The sequence below is a fragment of the Oncorhynchus clarkii genome, chromosome 10, assembly GCF_045791955.1.
Source record: "Oncorhynchus clarkii lewisi isolate Uvic-CL-2024 chromosome 10, UVic_Ocla_1.0, whole genome shotgun sequence".
Lineage (NCBI taxonomy): Eukaryota > Metazoa > Chordata > Actinopteri > Salmoniformes > Salmonidae > Oncorhynchus > Oncorhynchus clarkii.
Genome location: NC_092156.1, coordinates 60,355,188 through 60,373,611, shown reverse-complemented (window position 1 = coordinate 60,373,611; position 18,424 = coordinate 60,355,188). Strand labels below are relative to the sequence as shown.

The 18,424-nt window shown below is 43.9% G+C and overlaps 1 protein-coding gene across 1 annotated transcript; it reads left to right on the top strand.

The window, feature by feature from the left end:
• Nucleotides 1–608: 608 nt before the first annotated feature.
• On the top strand, nt 609–17,935 carry LOC139418869 (sarcoplasmic/endoplasmic reticulum calcium ATPase 2). Its single transcript, XM_071168625.1, has 23 exons — nt 609–1,005; nt 1,783–1,902; nt 2,259–2,276; nt 2,360–2,442; nt 2,691–2,795; nt 2,906–3,044; nt 5,540–5,706; nt 6,490–6,645; nt 6,891–7,032; nt 7,494–7,660; nt 7,810–7,898; nt 8,548–8,650; nt 9,100–9,231; nt 9,358–9,483; nt 9,646–9,867; nt 10,092–10,203; nt 10,673–10,914; nt 11,165–11,385; nt 11,801–12,003; nt 12,240–12,325; nt 12,420–12,553; nt 12,993–13,110; nt 15,405–17,935. The coding sequence occupies exons 2-23, from the start codon at nt 1,785–1,787 to the stop codon at nt 15,711–15,713; spliced, it is 3,192 nt and encodes a 1,063-aa protein (XP_071024726.1). The 5' UTR covers nt 609–1,005; nt 1,783–1,784; the 3' UTR covers nt 15,714–17,935.
• The last annotated feature ends 489 nt before the right edge of the window (nt 17,936–18,424 follow it).

The window sequence follows — 18,424 nt, the reverse complement described above, 5'->3', positions numbered from 1 at the left end:
CGTCTAACAGAGCAGATAGGTGTGTGTGTGTGTGAGAGAGAGAAAGAAAGAGGGAGGGAGGGAGGATGTGGGTTGCTGGGGAACATAATGTCTGACCACATATGTACCTTAAGCACATATGCGACCAGACATGCCCCGTCCAAAACAACTGGGAACTCAAATCATGTCAGTCATCTTCAGGTCGGAAAGTCGGAACTCTGGTAAGAGTCCGATATTTCACGTCACTTATTAGCGGTTAGACGTATTCTGGTGACAGATGGGCGTTGGGGGGAGGAAGCTATCCGCTTTACCTTTAAATACACGTCCCGCCTGTTTTGCTTGACGGACATTACTATTGGTCAGGGGGCAACGAGAATCGAGTGTCCTGCAGAACCCATTGAGTTGTAAAAAAGTCAATCATCTGAAAAACCGACTGTCGCACAGCACGTTCATTGGTCAAGCGCTGAGCCAAGGGCAAGGTTGGGGTTCCGCCCTCCTGCAGCAAATCACCGGTAGGCGGGTTTATAGAAGTTGTTGCAATCTCATTCGATGTACAGCCATTTCAGTCTAAATCCCAGGTCTCTAATTGGCCTAACTTCTGCTCCTACGATTTCTGCGACTGAAGCACTACTGTATAATTCTGTGGCCTTGCATTAAATAAAGCGACGGCTATTTAGGTAGCTAAGACATAGCGGGTGGATTAAAGCGCACGACATCGGTGCTGTAATCAAATACAAAAGTAGAGGAATACGCCTCCAACAAGCCTTAGTGGTACTTGAAGAAAAATCACTTATTCTATGACAATGCATTCCTTATAATTTTTCAGGACGTAACGTTAGCTAGCTAGTGATCCAGTGGGAGAGAAATAGCCGAGCAGTTAATATAGATCGATTTCTCAAATCGTCGTTGGAATTAACGTTTTCTTTTTGTAGTTTTCTAATCCTATTCGTGTTGATATTGTGTTATTTACTTAACGTTTCTGAATTAGTTGTTAGTCAACGGAATACCGGGATATTTATTGTACTGGTAAGTCTCCCTTCATTATTAGAGCGCAAACGTCCTGTACAAACAAGATTATTAGCTAGTTACCGTTTCTGAGAATGCCATTTAGCTAGTTAGCAAATGTTAGCGTATTGAAGGCGTCGCAGCGGATCGGCCTAGAAGGGAACATTTACCTTCAATGCAGATATTTAAAAGCTCATCAACAAGACTTTATCTTTGTATATCAACAAACTTTGCTTTTATTTTATTTGTAAAATAATGTGAGTAGTTGAGACCTGCGTTGGATGCTGCGAAGATGATTATTTCAAGAACATTCTGAGATTCTGACATTGGGTCTTATTCGAACCATCGATACATTGTGCTAAATGCATTTAACGGAGGGTTCATAGTATATTATGGGGTTGCTAAGTTTATTGCATCATGTCTTGTTGAATCCCCTAGCGAACAGGTGCTGTAAATCAAGGTAATTTACATGCAACAGGTGCAATTGCTCACCTGATTCTCTAGGCTCCTTTTGTAACGTACCCAGGCGTTATTTCGGTCTCCGACTCAACATTCTCGTATTTACAGAATCAAGTTCGTCCCCATATTGTGGTAATGTTTCATTCACTGCAGTGAGAGTCTGAATAGAATGGAGAGTACACTATTATTTTTTCTTAATTTTATTTTCACTAGTTAAGTTTCAATGTTATGTAAGCCTACTGATGTTCGTCCCCCTTCACTTTCTCTCTTTTTCTCCCCAATATCATCCTTCCTCTCCATCTTCCTGCCCCTCCCTTTCACCATCCCGCTGTCTTTCAGGGATGGACAATGCCCATACCAAGACAGTCGAGGAGGTGTTGGGGTATTTCTGTGTGAATGAGTCGACAGGCCTTAGCTGCGAACAGCTGAGGAAAAGCAAGGAGAGATGGGGCCCAAACGGTATGTCACAGTCCTAGTGCGTGACCTAAATGACACTGCCTATGCAGTGCACTACTTTTGACCAGGGCCTATAGGACTCTGGTCAAAAATAGTGAACTATGTAGGGAATAGGTGCCATTTTGGACGCAAACCTAACCCTTGACCCCTATTTCACCCTTAAATAAAAAAACGCCAGACTCTTACTCTCACAAGTATTCAATTGTTTCAATGATTACTATAAAGTAATGACACCCAAGTTAGGCCTATGTTTAGTAATGTGATGATGATATTCACAGTGATGAGTGATAGTAGCAATGTTATTACCATGTTTATAACTCTCTCTCTCTTTCTCTCAATTTCTGAACTCCATGATGCAGAGTTACCGGCGGAAGAAGGTAAGATGTTCATTATCTCGCCCTGTTCGCTCTCTCTTTCTCTTTCCCCTGCATTTACATTCTTTCCATATCTGTGTTTCCAGGGAAGTCGCTATGGGAACTGATCCTGGAACAGTTTGAGGATCTCTTGGTTCGGATTCTTCTGCTGGCTGCCTGCATCTCCTTCGTAAGGACACACACACTAACACACACAGAAAGACCACCTAAACAAACACTATAGTAAATACTGTAACTTTACAATAAATGTCTCAGCCTACCCAATGCCATTCAGACATATGTTTATAGCTATTTCTATATTTTGCTCTGAGCATTCCTATCCACTCTTTATATCCTCACAATATTACCATCCCTGTCACATACTCTCTTGGCTCTTGAAAACAAGTTCTTCTTTAACCTGTCTCTCTTTTCTGACAGACTCTTGCCTGGTTCGAGGAAGGGGAGGGGACCATCACAGCCTTTGTGGAACCCTTCGTCATCCTCCTCATCCTCATCGCCAACGCTATCGTTGGAGTGTGGCAGGTAAAGTCACCCAGTGTTTTGACATGTTGCATTAGTGTGTGTGTGTTCATGTATAAACACATTTATTAATGTGTGCGACGATGTGTGTTCATTCACGTGTGTGTTTCCAGGAGCGTAATGCTGAGAATGCAATAGAGGCGCTGAAGGAGTATGAGCCTGAGATGGGGAAGGTGTACCGACAGGACAGGAAGAGTGTCCAGAGGGTCCGGGCTAAGGACCTCGTACCTGGGGACATAGTGGAGGTGGCAGGTAGGCAGAACAACTACAAATCCCTGAGTCCATCAAGGAACCACAGTGTTCTACACTATGACTGGTAACATTGTTGAGGTACTGTAGCAGGTAGGCAAAAAAATCTCACCATCCTCTAGTGTTGCCCAAGTGTTCTTTATATAACAGCAACTCCCAAAAAACACATATGTTATTGAGGTACTATAGCAGGTAGGGGAAAAAACTACAAATTCTGTAACTCCTCAAAGGTCCCTTGTGTTTTATACATACCTGGGGAGTGGAGACACAGTGGAGGTGGCAGGCATGTAGGGGGAAACAAACTACAAATCCCATTTAGCAAATCCCATACACAAAGTGTTCTATTATTGACTGAGTTAGTTGTTTAAACTTCCAAAAATAAGATGTTTAGTTTAGCCTTGGAAATATTTTAATCTGTATGGGTTTGTTTTTTTCCCCTCGCAGCATCATGGAAATCAAAAAGGTTTTATGGGAAATTAAGTTTTAATCAAGTTGAGGCCTACAATACCCAATATCACTGCATCTTGCTAAGCTCTGGGAATGTCGCCAGACAGGGTCAAATATTTTCTCGAAACTATTTACACATTTCTGACTGAAAAGGCAGTTTGCGGGTCAGTTTCACATTTCTGTGTGACTTAGCGACAACACAGCTCGAAGGGTTAAGACCGCTCCAATCGTCGAATCCTCAAGGCGATCCGTTTCTATTCTTAGAGCTTCAAAGAAGTAACAGAGGAAATGGGGGTTGAGTGTGTTTTTTTTATTTGTGTGTGTGACTCAGATAGATTCACTGTGGTGATGTTTGGCTTAAAGAGCATGGGAACTTTGTGACACCAATCACAGTTTACACTGGGGATGTGTCCCAAATGGCACCCTATTCCATTTTTATAGTGCGCTAATATTGACCAGAGTTATGGAATAGGGTGCTGTTTGGGATTCATTCATGGAGGATTGTTAAACATTGTTACTTTTTTTATTTTATTTTTTATCTCATCAATCATCAATCAATGTCTCCCTTTGAGCCAATGACCTTGCAAGGTTTGAAATGTTTACCAATGAATTTGGTTGATTGACAGCTCATAAAAAAAATAACTTTTATGAGGAAATATGATGATAGTCTATGGGATTTAGTTTCGCTGTTCTAAGGTATTATGGGCTGTATTTGAACAAACTTAACACAATGGTCAATCTAAGCGCTAGCAGTGTCAGAAAAAAATACCTATTTTCACAACCATAGTTGTGCTGGCATGGACGCGAAAGGGCTGGGTTTTGATGAATAAATACATTTTGGGTGTGTCGAGGCTTGGCCCCTCACTGGCCAATCAGAACGTGCTCCATGGCTAAATATGTACAGTCTTTTATGTATTGCCTTGGAATCAACTCCAATTCCAATGTTAGTCCGTTAAAGTTTGTTAAACAGCTTACAGAAACAAAATAACAACATGTAGACTTGTCCCATCTTTGCTAAATACAGTATGTTAACTTGAACCTGTTTGCAGTTCACATTGTTCTAAGTAATTGCATGTCTTCAATGTGAAAACATATACATAGAATTCACACTGAAATGGGGGCTAGGCCTACTGTAAGTTGCATTATGGATGCTCTTGGACATGTTAAATGTTGTCAATAAGCAAGATTACATTCATTATTGATAAGGCCTAAAAAGAGACTGAATAATTCTAAACAAAGCGAAACAACTTATTTTAAAAGTAGACTGTCTAAATACAGTAGCTGGACAACGGTCCCATATAAAGAGAAAGGGAGAATGTCCATATGTTTAATATACATATTGGAACCATCTTACAGATTGCATTCACACTTTTTCAGAAGTTGCATTGCATGCGCGCCACAGACGTTATCACCATATAAACAGGACAGTGAATCGTTCTAATAAGTTTGCTTGTTTTTCGTTGAGTTTTTATTAAAACCCATATTTATTTTTCAACAACAAATACACGACATGACCAAAAGTATGTGTACACATGCTCGTCGAACATCTCATTCCAAAATGCCAATTCCAAAATTTGCATTGATATGGAGTTGGTCCCCCCCCCTTTTGCTGCTATAACCGCCTCCACCCGAGTTGTTTTTCTTTTTATCATTTTTGGGAACTTTTACCTCTTTTTCTCCCTAATTTCTGGGAATTTCTGATATCCAATTGGTAGTTAGTCTTGTCCCATAGCTGCAACTCTCCTACAGACTCAGGAGAGGCGAAGGTCAAGAGCCATGCGTCCTCCGAAACACGACCCTGCCAAGCCGCACTGCTTCTTGACACACTGCTCGTTTAACCTGGAAACCAGCCGCACCAATGTGTCGCACCAACACCTCCCCTAACCCGGACGATGCTTGGCCAATTGTGCTCCGTCAGCAATGGGTGTAACTGAAATACTTTGAAGAGGTGTCCACATACTTCTGGCCATGTTGTGTTTATCCTCAGCTATGTAAGACTTGAACTTGACTTGAAAAACCGTCTCCATCACCTCCGCCCTGTTTTCCCCCAGTGGGTGATAAAGTCCCAGCAGACATCCGGCTGACCTCCATCCGCTCCACCACGCTGCGAGTGGACCAGTCTATCCTGACGGGGGAGTCGGTGTCCGTGATCAAACACACAGACCCAGTGCCTGACCCGCGAGCCGTCAACCAGGACAAGAAAAACATGCTGTTTTCTGTAAGTGTGTGTGGTGGTGGAGGAGGGTGGGTGTATTTTAGGAGGTCATTATCTGATTAGAAATAGACCAGCACATTTGTTTGTTTGTGTGTGTGTGGTTTATTGATCTAATGGGAGACATGGTGTGAGAGAGGAACCAGAACACACAACCGTGTGTGTGTGTGTGCGCACTGTGATGCTTTGATGTGAGTGTCGAAGGTGTGACTCAACCGTTTGTTGAATAAAACATCACTCGCATTGTTTGCACAGGACACACACAAACACATAATATACTATGTGATATCTACTTAACAGTTCTAAAGAGTCAGGTAAACGAGCTACGAGGCCACTGTCTTCCAGGTTAATATACTCATCATCTGTATTGGTACTAGAGCTACACCCATATACTGGAACTGAGACTGTTCTGTATATCACCAAGAGATACCGTATGTGTGGGATGCATGTCGTTGATCTCCACGCCACCAACATAGTCAAAAACACAATTGATGATTTCTAATACATTTGCCCTATGTTTTAAACGTCTTTGACAAAACGTTGGAAATACATCTTTCTGGTCTTGTGCTGACTGGGTAATACATACATACATACATACATACATACATACATACATACATTATTTTCCCCTGAATCATTTTTCGGTGTTATTACCGTGTCTTTGATCGGGAAATGAGCTGGTAGCACAATGCCAATGTATGCTGCTTTACAGATCAAACTCATGTTGTAGAGAGTACCAACATGGGGCTTTGTCAACCAACACAGGGCTTTGTATCATTGTTCTTCCAGGGCACCAACATTGCGGCAGGCAGGGCTATAGGTGTGGTGGTAGCTACTGGGGTGCAGACTGAGATCGGGAAGATTCGTGATGAGATGGCTGCTACAGACCCAGAGAGAACACCGCTGCAGCAGAAACTGGACCAGTTTGGAGAACAGCTGTCCAAGGTACAAGGACTTTCCTTCTCTTCCCTTTTCTCGTCTCTTGCTCTTTCTTTCCCTCATTCTTTTTATTTCATCTGTCAGCTGTATTGTGAGTTGCAGTGTTGTGATAACAGGCTCCCTCTCTCCCTCTAGGTGATCACAGTGATCTGTGTGGCAGTGTTGTGATAACAGGCTCCCTCTCTCCCTCTAGGTGATCACAGTGATCTGTGTGGCAGTGTTGTGATAACAGGCTCCCTCTCTCCCTCTAGGTGATCACAGTGATCTGCGTGGCAGTGTGGGGTATCAACGTAGGCCATTTCAATGACCCGGTCCACGGTGGGAGCTGGCTCAGAGGGGCTGTCTATTACTTCAAGATCGCTGTGGCACTGGCTGTAGCTGCCATCCCTGAGGGTATGTGGTGGAACCAACCTCTGTGTCTGTCTGTAACACACAAAGTAGAGCATGATTCGATTCCATTCTATTTTGAGCAATCTAAATTCCATATGAAACCAAAATGAATTATCTTTTGGGGCGGCAGGTAGCCTAGTGGTTAAGAGAGTTGGGCCAGTAACCGAAAGGTTGCTGGATGAAATCCCTGAGCTGACAAGTTAAAATCTGCTGTTCTGCCCCTGAATAAGGCAGTTAACCCACTGTTCCCCGGTAGGCCGTCATTGTAAATAAGAATTTGTTCTTAACTGACTTGCCTAGTTAAATAAAACAAAGCTCCTATCTGTGTCCATGTAGACTGTAACTTGATAAACACAGTAGATTGATCAGCCAGTGTACTTTTGTTACATGACTCAGAAGAACCATGATGGAACCATATATTTAACTGTTCCTTCACCCTATTCAATCTTGGCCCCCCCCTGCAGGCCTACCCGCTGTGATCACCACCTGCCTAGCTCTGGGGACCAGACGCATGGCCCGGAAGAACGCCATCGTCCGCAGTCTGCCTTCTGTGGAGACCTTGGGCTGCACCTCAGTCATCTGCTCCGATAAGACTGGCACCCTCACCACCAACCAGATGTCTGTCCACCAGGTGAGAGAGGGAGGGAGAGGAAAAATTGAGATAGGAGCTGACCTGAAAGTGGAATGGTTTGGCATGTTGATTGACACTCAGCCTGATGCTGACCTAACCTTACTGTTTGTGACATTGAGAGTGTATTTTCTAACCGTGTGTGTGTGTAGATATTTGTTGTGGACAGTGTGTCAGGGGAGCGATGCGCCCTGAGTGAGTTTTCGGTGACCGGATCTACTTACGCCCCGGAAGGGGAAGTGTGAGTGCCTTTAACCTTTAACCCTTAACTGATGATTGCCACGTTCAAAACACCTGGGAACTTGGAAATATCTGACTTCAGTCTGTTCAAGACAACTGGGAACTCGGGAACAAAACAAGCTCCAACTGGGAAAAATAGCTTTGAATGGTCACCCGAAATGAAATTCCATGTCAGAAACTCTGGCATTTTTCTAGAGCTCCAACATTCTGACCTGAAGATCAGGGACATCATGATTTGACCTCGTTTTTTGGGCAGTTCCCAGTTGTTTTGAAAGCACTAGATGTCATGATGAATCACGCATCCCCAATTTTGCTGTGACTGTCTGAGTGGGGAGAGGAAAAATGAAAACTAGCTGTTATTGGCAGAGGGGTTTGGAACTCTTTCTTATTGGTGTATTAACTCATTTACCGCCTGGTGACGTCACCAGGCAGGCCAAAACTCCATCCCACCAAAACAGGACCTTTTAAGATGCTGAGAAATGTTATTGGTTATATATTTGGTTCCCTTCCTCCGCTACTTTCTTTCTCTGGTCTCGTTCTGCCTTATTTCCCTTTCTCTCTTACCCTATCATCTTCCATATCCACCCTTCTGTCTCTTCCCTAATTTTCTCCCTCTGTTTATTTCCCTTGTCCTTCTCTGTCTCCAACAGGTATAAGGATGAGACGGTGGTGAAGTGTAGTCAGTATGAGGGCCTGGTGGAGATGGCCTCTATCTGTGCTCTGTGTAACGACTCCTCTCTGGACTACAACGAGGTGAGAACAGCTCCAGCCTACTTTGTACACCATAACACACCAATTTAAATGGCTCTTCCTGTAGCCACTGCACACGATAACACACCTAATTGTAACCTTTTATTTAACTAGGCAAGTCCGTTAAGAACAAATTCTTATTTACAGTGATGGTCTACCCGGGAACAGTGGGTTAACTGCCTAGTTCAGGGGCAGAGCGACAGATTTTTTAACTTGTCAGCTCGGGGATTCGATCCAGCAACCTTTCGGTTACTGGCACAACGCTCTAACCACTAGGCTACCTGCTGCCCCAACCATAATCACTGCACGACACACAACTCCATGGACAGACACTTCTTAATTCTGGTCCTGGAGAGCTACTTTTGTTCCAGTCCAGTAGCATCTGTTTGAAATAATACATTCAAATAATGTCATTGTTGTTGACCCTTAACCTATGGGGGTGTGTGTCCCAGTCTAAGGGTGTGTATGAGAAGGTAGGCGAGGCCACGGAAACGGCCCTGTGCTGTCTGGTGGAGAAGATGAACGTGTTCGACACAGACCTCAGAGGACTGTCCGCCGTCGAGAGAGCTACTGCCTGCTGCTCGGTGTGTGTCTGTAATATAAAAAGAACCTGTGTGTGTACCATTGAGACGTGCTGACCTAATTTACTTCCTGGCAGAGTGATTGAATGATACATCTCCTCTCTCTCCCTCTATCCTTCTCTCCATCAGGTGATTAAACAGTTGATGAGGAAGGAGTTGACGTTGGAGTTCTCCCGTGACAGGAAGTCCATGTCAGTGTTCTGTTCTCCCAACAAACTCAGCCGCTCTGCCTCCGGGGCCAAGATGTTTGTCAAGGTCAGCTGTGTGTCTCTGTCTCACTCCTACTTATCCACTTCTCTATCCCCCCTTTCTCTTTCTGTTCTTTCTATTCCTTACGTGCTTCTTTCTTCTGAGTTCTTTCTCTTACTCTCTGTCCACCATCTCCTCACTTTGTATGTCTTGTCGTCTCTCTCCCAGGGAGCTCCGGAGAGCGTGCTGGAGCGCTGCCGTTGGATTCGGGTGAACGGGGGTGCGCGGGTGCCCATGACGCCGGCGGGGCGGGAGCAGCTCCAGGGGACCGTCAGGGAGTGGGCCACGGGGCGGGACACCCTCCGATGCCTCGCCATGGCGACCCGGGACTCGCCTCCCGAGATACGCTCTCTCAACCTGGAGAACTCGGCCACCTTCGCTGATTACGAGGTGGGTGATTTGAAATATTATTTTTTTTAGGATTTTTAACTCATTTTATGTATCCTTTGTGTAATTATGCACTTTTATTAATCTCTTGTATTGCTTTTTGGTTGCCTATTTATCTCTTATTTTATAACTTTTTGACTGTAAAGTGTTGCGGTTTGTAAAGGCACTTCAAATACAGTTTTATTTGATTAGTGTTAAATAAACAACAATGCCCCCCCCCCCCCCAGTCGGACCTGACCTTCGTGGGCTGCGTGGGGATGCTGGACCCCCCCAGGAAGGAAGTGCTTGGTGCGGTCCGTATGTGCCGGCAGGCTGGCATCCGCGTCATCATGATCACAGGTAAGACACGCCTTGCCCTCACTCCCTCTGTTTGTTGTGTTGTGATACATGCTCGTTGGATGGGGAAGACCCAAGACGCATTATCCAAGGGGATTCAATAAAGTCAACTGAACAGAATTTCTAGCCTCACACTTATCTACCTTAAAATGATATTATAATGTGAAAGGCTGGGACGATATCAGTATTGCATTTTTTTTTTCAATGGCAAAAATGAAAACACGATGCAGACCAAACTGTTTTGTCCTTTAAAAAGCTGCTGTATTTCAAATATTGTGTGCTTTAGCTTGGGAAAGGAAATAAATGTGACATTACAGCTTTTTTCCTCACTTTGTGTTTTGTTTACTTGCCAAGATACTAACGAGTATCCCGATACTGGTATCGGCCCGGCCCTAATAACGCGATTTCAAACCGTTTTGCCTGCTGGGTGTCATCTCTCCATCTAACCTCTTACCTCATGCCACCCCCCCAGGTGACAACAAGGGCACGGCCATGTCCATCTGTCGTCGCGTGGGCATCATCACGGAGGAGGAGGAAGAAGCGGGCAGGGACGACCCGTTCTCAGGGGGCCTGACGGGGAGGGAGTTCGACGAGCTGCCCCCCCACCTCCAGAGGCAGGCCTGTCGTACCGGACGCTGCTTCGCCCGTGTGGAACCCACACACAAGAGCCGCATCGTGGAGTACCTACAGAGCCTCGATGACATCACAGCCATGGTGAGGTGGTTTGAGTGTGTGTATCTCTCTCTGTTGGCAGCAGTGTTCTTGTCTAGAGCTCTACTCTGACACTTAAAAAATAAAAAAGTACTGTTCAATTGAATGACGGACCTGTTGTCATCGGTAACATTCTTCCTCTGCATTGAGAAGGCATGTTTGCATTGTGTGGGGCCTTTCATGCGTTTCTTCCCTGTTTTGACTCACTGCGTGTTCTTGCTCGCTCCCATCCTTTCATCCCTCTCTCCCCCAGACTGGTGATGGAGTGAATGATGCGCCAGCCCTGAAGAAGGCAGAGATCGGGATCGCCATGGGTTCAGGCACGGCTGTTGCCAAGTCCGCCTCAGAGATGATCTTAGCTGATGATAACTTCTCTACCATCGTAGCGGCTGTAGAAGAGGGCAGAGCCATCTACAACAACATGAAGCAGTTCATACGATACCTCATCTCTTCCAACATAGGAGAGGTTGTCTGGTGAGGATAGGGGGACGAGAGGGATTGGAAGAGAGGAAGGGGAGAGCAATCTATAACTAAATGAAACAATTTAAAGGATACTTCTTAGGAGAGGGGGAGGGTGAGGAGAGGGGGATGAAGTGGTACTGGAGGGATGGGTTAGAGGATGGAAACGAGGGAGGAAGAGAGAGTGGTGGATTACTGTTTTAAATAAAGGGGAAGGATAACAGAACAGAGGTGCACATTTAGGAGAGGAGTATGCTTTAGGTCAGGTGACAATAGAGAAGGACAATTTAAAAAAGAGAGATGGCTGAAGGGATTAACTTGAGGGATAATAGTAGTCTGGGACAGTGAGAGAGGATTTCTGAATTATTATATTGTATACCTCCCTCTCTCACCATCCCAACCCCTCTCCCCCTCCTTCTCTCCCCTCCAGTATTTTCATGACGGCTGCTCTGGGCATGCCCGAGGCCCTGATCCCGGTCCAGTTGCTGTGGGTCAACCTGGTGACAGACGGCTTCCCGGCCACCGCTTTGGGCTTCAACCCCCCCGACCTGGACATCATGTCCCGCCCCCCACGCTCTCCCAAGGAGCCTCTCATCTCCAGATGGCTCTTCTGCAGATACCTCATCGTCGGATGTGAGTATATCTGGTTTATCTGTTTCTATATCTGTGGCAGATACCGCATTGTGAGGTTATAGATTATGAGCAGAGAGGGTTATTGTATACTTTGCAGATGTAGCCTCATAAGCACTTTGTGACAAATGTATTTGTAAAAAGCATTATACAAATAACCTTAGTGGACGATTGATTTACATCACAATATCAGCTGGGATTCGAGAATATACACATCTAACCTTTGACCTTTCTCTCAGGCTACGTCGGAGCAGCTACAGTAGGAGCTGCAGCCTGGTGGTTCATGGCAGCACACGATGGACCCAAACTCTCCTTCTACCAACTGGTAAGAACACATCCCTCTCTTCTCTCACTTCTCTTACTTTACCGTGTCTAACCTCTCACTCCCTCCCCATCTCGCTCTTTCTCTCTCCTCTCAGTCTCACTATCTCCAGTGCGGTGAAGGCCACGGAGAGTTTGCGGGGGTTCAGTGCTCGGTGTTCGAGTCACCCTACCCCATGACCATGGCCCTGTCTGTGCTCGTTACCATAGAGATGTGCAACGCCCTCAACAGGTACGCTACTAAAACTACAACTCCCATAATCCCGTGCGGTACTTGGCGTCAGTCATAGAGATCACTATCTATGACGCGTCACAGAACGGGTTTAGTTCTCGTACGAACCGTTTCTATTTGTTAGTCACAGTACATTCTACATATGAATATCGACTGTACATTTCGTTCAGTTCTATGGCATGTTGCCCACCTGTTGCTCTTTTCAATCATCAGACATAGATGTTTATAAGTCAAATTAAACACTTTCTTTATGATCATGATATGCATGATTATTCAGTAGAGTACAGATTTACATTAGAGATTATTTAATAGAAGTATGGATATTTTACTGACTTTGTATTCTTATTCCAGAGTTCTGTTGCGTTTAGTATCAATTTTTTATTGTCATCTTTTGAGCTTGTTCTGGTCCATTTCTGAGCTCCGCTGTGTGTGTCCTCAGTCTGTCAGAAAACCAGTCCCTGCTGAAGATGCCTCCTTGGTCCAACCCCTGGCTGGTGGGAGCTATCTGTCTCTCCATGGCGCTCCACTTCCTCATCCTCTACGTTGACCCCCTGCCTGTAAGTATGTGTGTGTGTGAGTGCGTCTGGCATAATTTTGTCAACAACAATAAAATATTAGTCAAACCTATTTTTCAGTGGCAATAGACGAGACTATAACTGCCTAAATAGACTCAGGAAAAAAACTAAATAATTTTCATTTAGTTTTCATTTCAGTTGACTAAAGCGAGAGAAACTATCGCAGTGACTAAAATCTGACCACTAAATGGACTGGACAATAATTTTGGGAGAGATTGAGAGCTTTTCATTGATGTGCACAATGAATATTAGCAGCACAGATTAGAGGTCGACCGATTATGATTTTTCAACGCCGATACTGATTATTGGAGGACCAAAAAAGCCGATACCAATTAATCGGCCGATTTTATAAAAAAATTATAATAATCAAGCGATGACGGGCACTGCTCCCCTCCGATTATACACATCGTGCTGACGACTCTTGCTTCCTCGTAGCTAACCTTGTAGTTAGTTACCCTTTGCCTGGTTAAGAAACACAAGCTCATTTTACGAAATTAAAAACAATAACAGCATTGACTTTAATAGTAAAACAACAGCCTAGCTATGTTTTTCTCTCTCTTGAGTAGGTTATAGAAAAGTATAATTTTTTTTTTGTAGTCTCGCTCGAATCCTCCCACTTTTCCCACTGAATTTCATATACAGGTTCTGCAACCAACGTAGCCACGCCTCCCTCTTTTCCACAGAATGGCTTGATTTTCTATCCCGTAGGCTACTGTTCAAAAGACATGACCCATAATAATTTTAGGCAGGCCGCGTTTTACATTCATAAAGCATATCGCGGGCCGTTCTAAAACTAGTTGACTATTTTCCGCCACATCCAACTCACTACGTGCTACCCAGTCAGATATAGCGGACTCGGACTTCAGCCATAGAGACTCGTGAATCGGACACGAGCACAAGGGACTAGGGACTCGATTTTTATTTTTGCTTTTTGGAAGAATAGGATCTCATGCAGAAGAATATGTTGGTAGGACAAGGCTATGTATGTTTGTTCACATGGACGTAAGTGATGTATGTTTACTATAGGCATAGGCGGAAATCCCAGGGAGGTCCGGGGGGAGACGACCCCCACCCCCCTACCATCCTGGGAAAAATAGGATTTGTCCCCCCCAATATATCACTGTAAACATAACTGTAATTTCAATAATATTAATAATACGCAATGAAAGCACTTGTGCTGATTATAGACACTTAATAGCGCGTTTTTAAGTTTCAAAAGATTGCGACCCCCCCCGCCCTTTGCCACAATGGTTTGATCCACTGTCTGTTCTTTACCTGGCAAGGCAATAGAGGGTTCGTATCTACTGTCCGAAAGGCACTCAATGCACGTAACTGACGTGAGGTTAATCCAGTCAATCGCGCCATATCAATGTTTATTTTTATTTTTAATGTTGGCAGGGTTCACACACTAGCTGAATTTGCAGAGCTTGCGCGCAAACATTGACTATCAAGCTAGCTAGTACCTATTCCATTTACGTGGCGTCGTCAAAGATGGAATCTTTGCTATCGTCAATTTATTCCAAGATCAGCATGCAGCTGTAGTGCTTCAAAGTCCCTGTGATAAGGTTAGCAATAAACTGAACAGAACTACACCCTCTTCTACCATTGTCTAAAATATATTTAATGATCTCGTTGCAAAAGCTAAATTGTTGCCAGGGAACTTTCTTTTATTTTATTTCACCTTTATTTAACCAGGTACACACTGGACTGATAAGGAACACTGCTATAACTATTATTAGTTGTAGTATTATAATGATTTAAACATTTTAACAAGTTGGGACAACCCTTCAGTTAACTACTGTACCTATCAATTATCCGGTAGTAGTGATTATGGTTCCTCAATATACATTTAACATATTACAACGTAGGCTATGTGTTACAGCACTACTTTTGGTGTCTCCCTCAGGAATTGCTCTTGAGAAAATGTCATGTAATTGTCTCCTCCAAAGTTGATATCAGATTTTCGCGCCTGACTATAGGTTAATGAGGCGATACAAATGTGATGTGACTAAAATGAAAGGGCATTTAGTTGACTAAAATTGTTTTCATTATTTTGACAAACTAAATCATTATTCAAATGTAAAAAAAATGACCAAGACTGATATTTTTGGCAAAATGACTAAGACTAGACAAAATCTAAAACATTACCACTGCTGCACAGGGAAGTGTGTGTGTTACATTATATTGTGCTCTCTATCTCATTGTCTAACCACCCCCCTCCCCTTCTCCCCCCCCCCCCCCCCCCCCCCCCCCCCCCCCCTCTCTCTCCCATTCAGGTGGTGTTCCAGATCCGCCCCCTGTCGTGGCCACAGTGGGTTGTGGTCCTCAAGATGTCGCTTCCAGTCATCTTCATGGACGAGGCCCTCAAGTTCCTGGCCCGGAACTGGATCGAGCCGGGTACCGACGTGGAGCGCCAGGAGGAGGAGCGGGAGCGCCGGCGGAGGGGTCAAGGGTCAGGGGGCATAACTGCCGCTGTGAGCAGGGTGTTCAAGGGCGTGTCCTGGTCATTCGTTTTAATGTCGTTCCCCCTATTGGTCTGGATCTACAGCCTGGACTCTGATATTACTAACATGTTCTATGAGTGAAGGGAAGGGTGGGTGGGTGGGGGGGGGGGGGTTTATGAATGAAAGCGAAGGAACTATAACATAAATAGGGGAGCAAGTTGAGGAGAAATGGAGGTGAAGATGGAGTGCAGGGCAAGAGAATTTAAAAAATACATTTTTAGTGGGATGAAAGGTGAACAATCTGAGACGGTGAGCGAAAGAGAGGGATAGTGAAGAGGAGAGCACTGATACATCCTAGCTCAGCACTCTTGACTTTTTGAATATGGGCCCTGACCGTAAGTGAGGGATTTTCCAAAACTCCAGGTCCTATTCAATCAAGCCTGGTTTAGCAAGTTACCTGAATAAGTCTTGAAAGTACCACTCCTCTTGTGCAGAAAGAATGCACGTTTAGGTTCACATAGCCCCTTGACAACATAATTTTTTACAATGTGAGACAAACCAGAAAGAAACGCAACTTTGTAGTTGATTCAAACAAGCTTTCTGGTTGCTCAGAATGAGTTTTTTTTTTTTTTATCTTGAAAGGGAAAGTACTGTCTATAGATGATTTATAACAGAGTACTTTATACATTTCATTCCAGTTTCTCTACCTGTAAGGTGACAGGTGGGAAAGTGAGGGAGAAAGAAGCTTCTTCAGTCCAGTCTAGGGAATGGAGGGATGACTGGATGAAGAGAGAGAGAGGCAGAGATAAAGAATCTTCTAGCATCAGTCAGACTGGCCACACCGACACTCCAGCCATCTTCAGAAATCAATCAATAAATATTTGATTTAATTTAATGTCATCAAATTGTCTAGGGAAGAGTACTGCAGAATACTTCTTTAATGTGTATTTCTTAGGGTTATGCGCTGGCAGAGCTGAATTTTGAAAGAAAGTTAGATTTTACGTTAGTTTTCACTGCATTATTCATATTTATTAATACATCACGACACTGAATTATGTGTTTTTCTTTTCTTTCTGTTGGATATTTTTCTATGCCTAACTTCTTTGCTACAGAATGGATGTTGTCTCCATGTTCTGATAAAGGTTGGCTACTCTTTATGACATCATACCCTTTGTCTCCTTGTCATCATGCATGTTTGAGATTGACTACTAGTGCATTGCAGTTGGACTGTTCAGAATCACTGATCTCCAAATCACCTGGCTTTCTAAATAACTACTCATTATGTGATCAAGATTAGCGATTATGCGCTGTGCCTTGCTCAAACTCATCCTCCTCCAACACGCTGACTGTTGATCTAAACTAAAACTGTCCAGGTTAGGTGCAGGCTTGTCATCTTTTTGCGTGACCAGATTCATTCTGATGTCCTACACATGATTTCAGTTTGGACTTGCATCCTTAAAGTTACGACGTCACAATCCTCACGTAGGCCTAGAAGCAGTAGACTTGTCTCTCTGTGTAATCATGACGACTCATTGTTGTCAGGCTGAGGAATTGCATCATATTTTAGCTAGGCTACTCTACCGTTCTACTAGTTGGCAGTGTGTTTTGATAGTCTAACAGCCACTGTGACATCACACCATGAACTAAAGATACAAAGTTGTGTAGTCTGCTCATGTGGACAGCAATATCACTTCCCCTGTAGTAGTGGGTTTGTTAGGGTTGGGAACACTAATTATTTGTCTTTTATTTACAACAGACCAGATTTGTTAACTTTCTAACCCCCCCCCCACACACACACGCAACATTGTTTTTTGTTATTATTATGATTGATAGAACTATTATGGTAATTCTGATTTAATTAATTGTCCTTGTGGTGTCTGTAGAGCCCCTACTGTGCCTGTAAAGAATTAGAGGGTGTCATTTTATTTTCTGAATGTAGTAAAGGGTGGGGGGGAAGGTTGGGAGTCATTAAAATCATTAATAGATGTTAGGGGAGTGGAAAAGGGGGGATTAGGGAGAAGAGAGGGTGGCTTTACAAAAGAGAGGGATGAGGGAGAGATGCTGAGAGGTCTTTTCTTTCCATCTCTCCGTTTCTTTACTGGCGCTCTGACAGAGTGCTCTCTGTCTTCATCTAAACCAGTAAGCAAAATAATTTGACAAAATGTAATGACTTCAAAGAAATGAACATTCAGTGGAGTTATTTGAACAACAAATATCTTTTTTTGAGACTAAATTAAGGTGGGAATGTATTTAGTTTATTGTAAATCGTACCATTTGCCGTCTGTCACACTACTGCTATTTCATTTATGGAAGATGGGAAATGCTCTATGGGATGAAAACAACAATAAAATTGTTAATTTAAATGTATGTTTCTGTGGTTTCTAATTTGACACATGGGATCAGAGCCATGTATTTAAATACATGGCTCTGGTTAGGGTATTTTTCACATTGTAAAGCCATGGTGTGTCTCAATATGGCCCCTCACCATGTAGGCCAGGGTTTCCAAAACTCGGTCCTGGACCTCCCTCCCCTGCATGCACCTTTTGTTTTTTTGCCCTCACACTACACAGCTGATTCATGATAGGGCAAAAACCAAAACGTGCACCCAGGGGAGGGGAGGGCAGGACCGAGTTTGGGGAACCCTGCTGTCAGCTTACCTCACCAGGAACAACTCTGGGTCCTGGTTAAAGCCTGGGCCCTGATCAAGAAAAATTCGTCTCCGTATTATGTTGTTAGTGTGTTTGTATTTAAGTATTCGCCGCAAGGTGGCGCAGTGTAACAAGGTTTCTATTTTAAGGCTGTAAAGTACCACTGACAACTGAGCGTGCTGCGTATATACGTAAATGGAAACT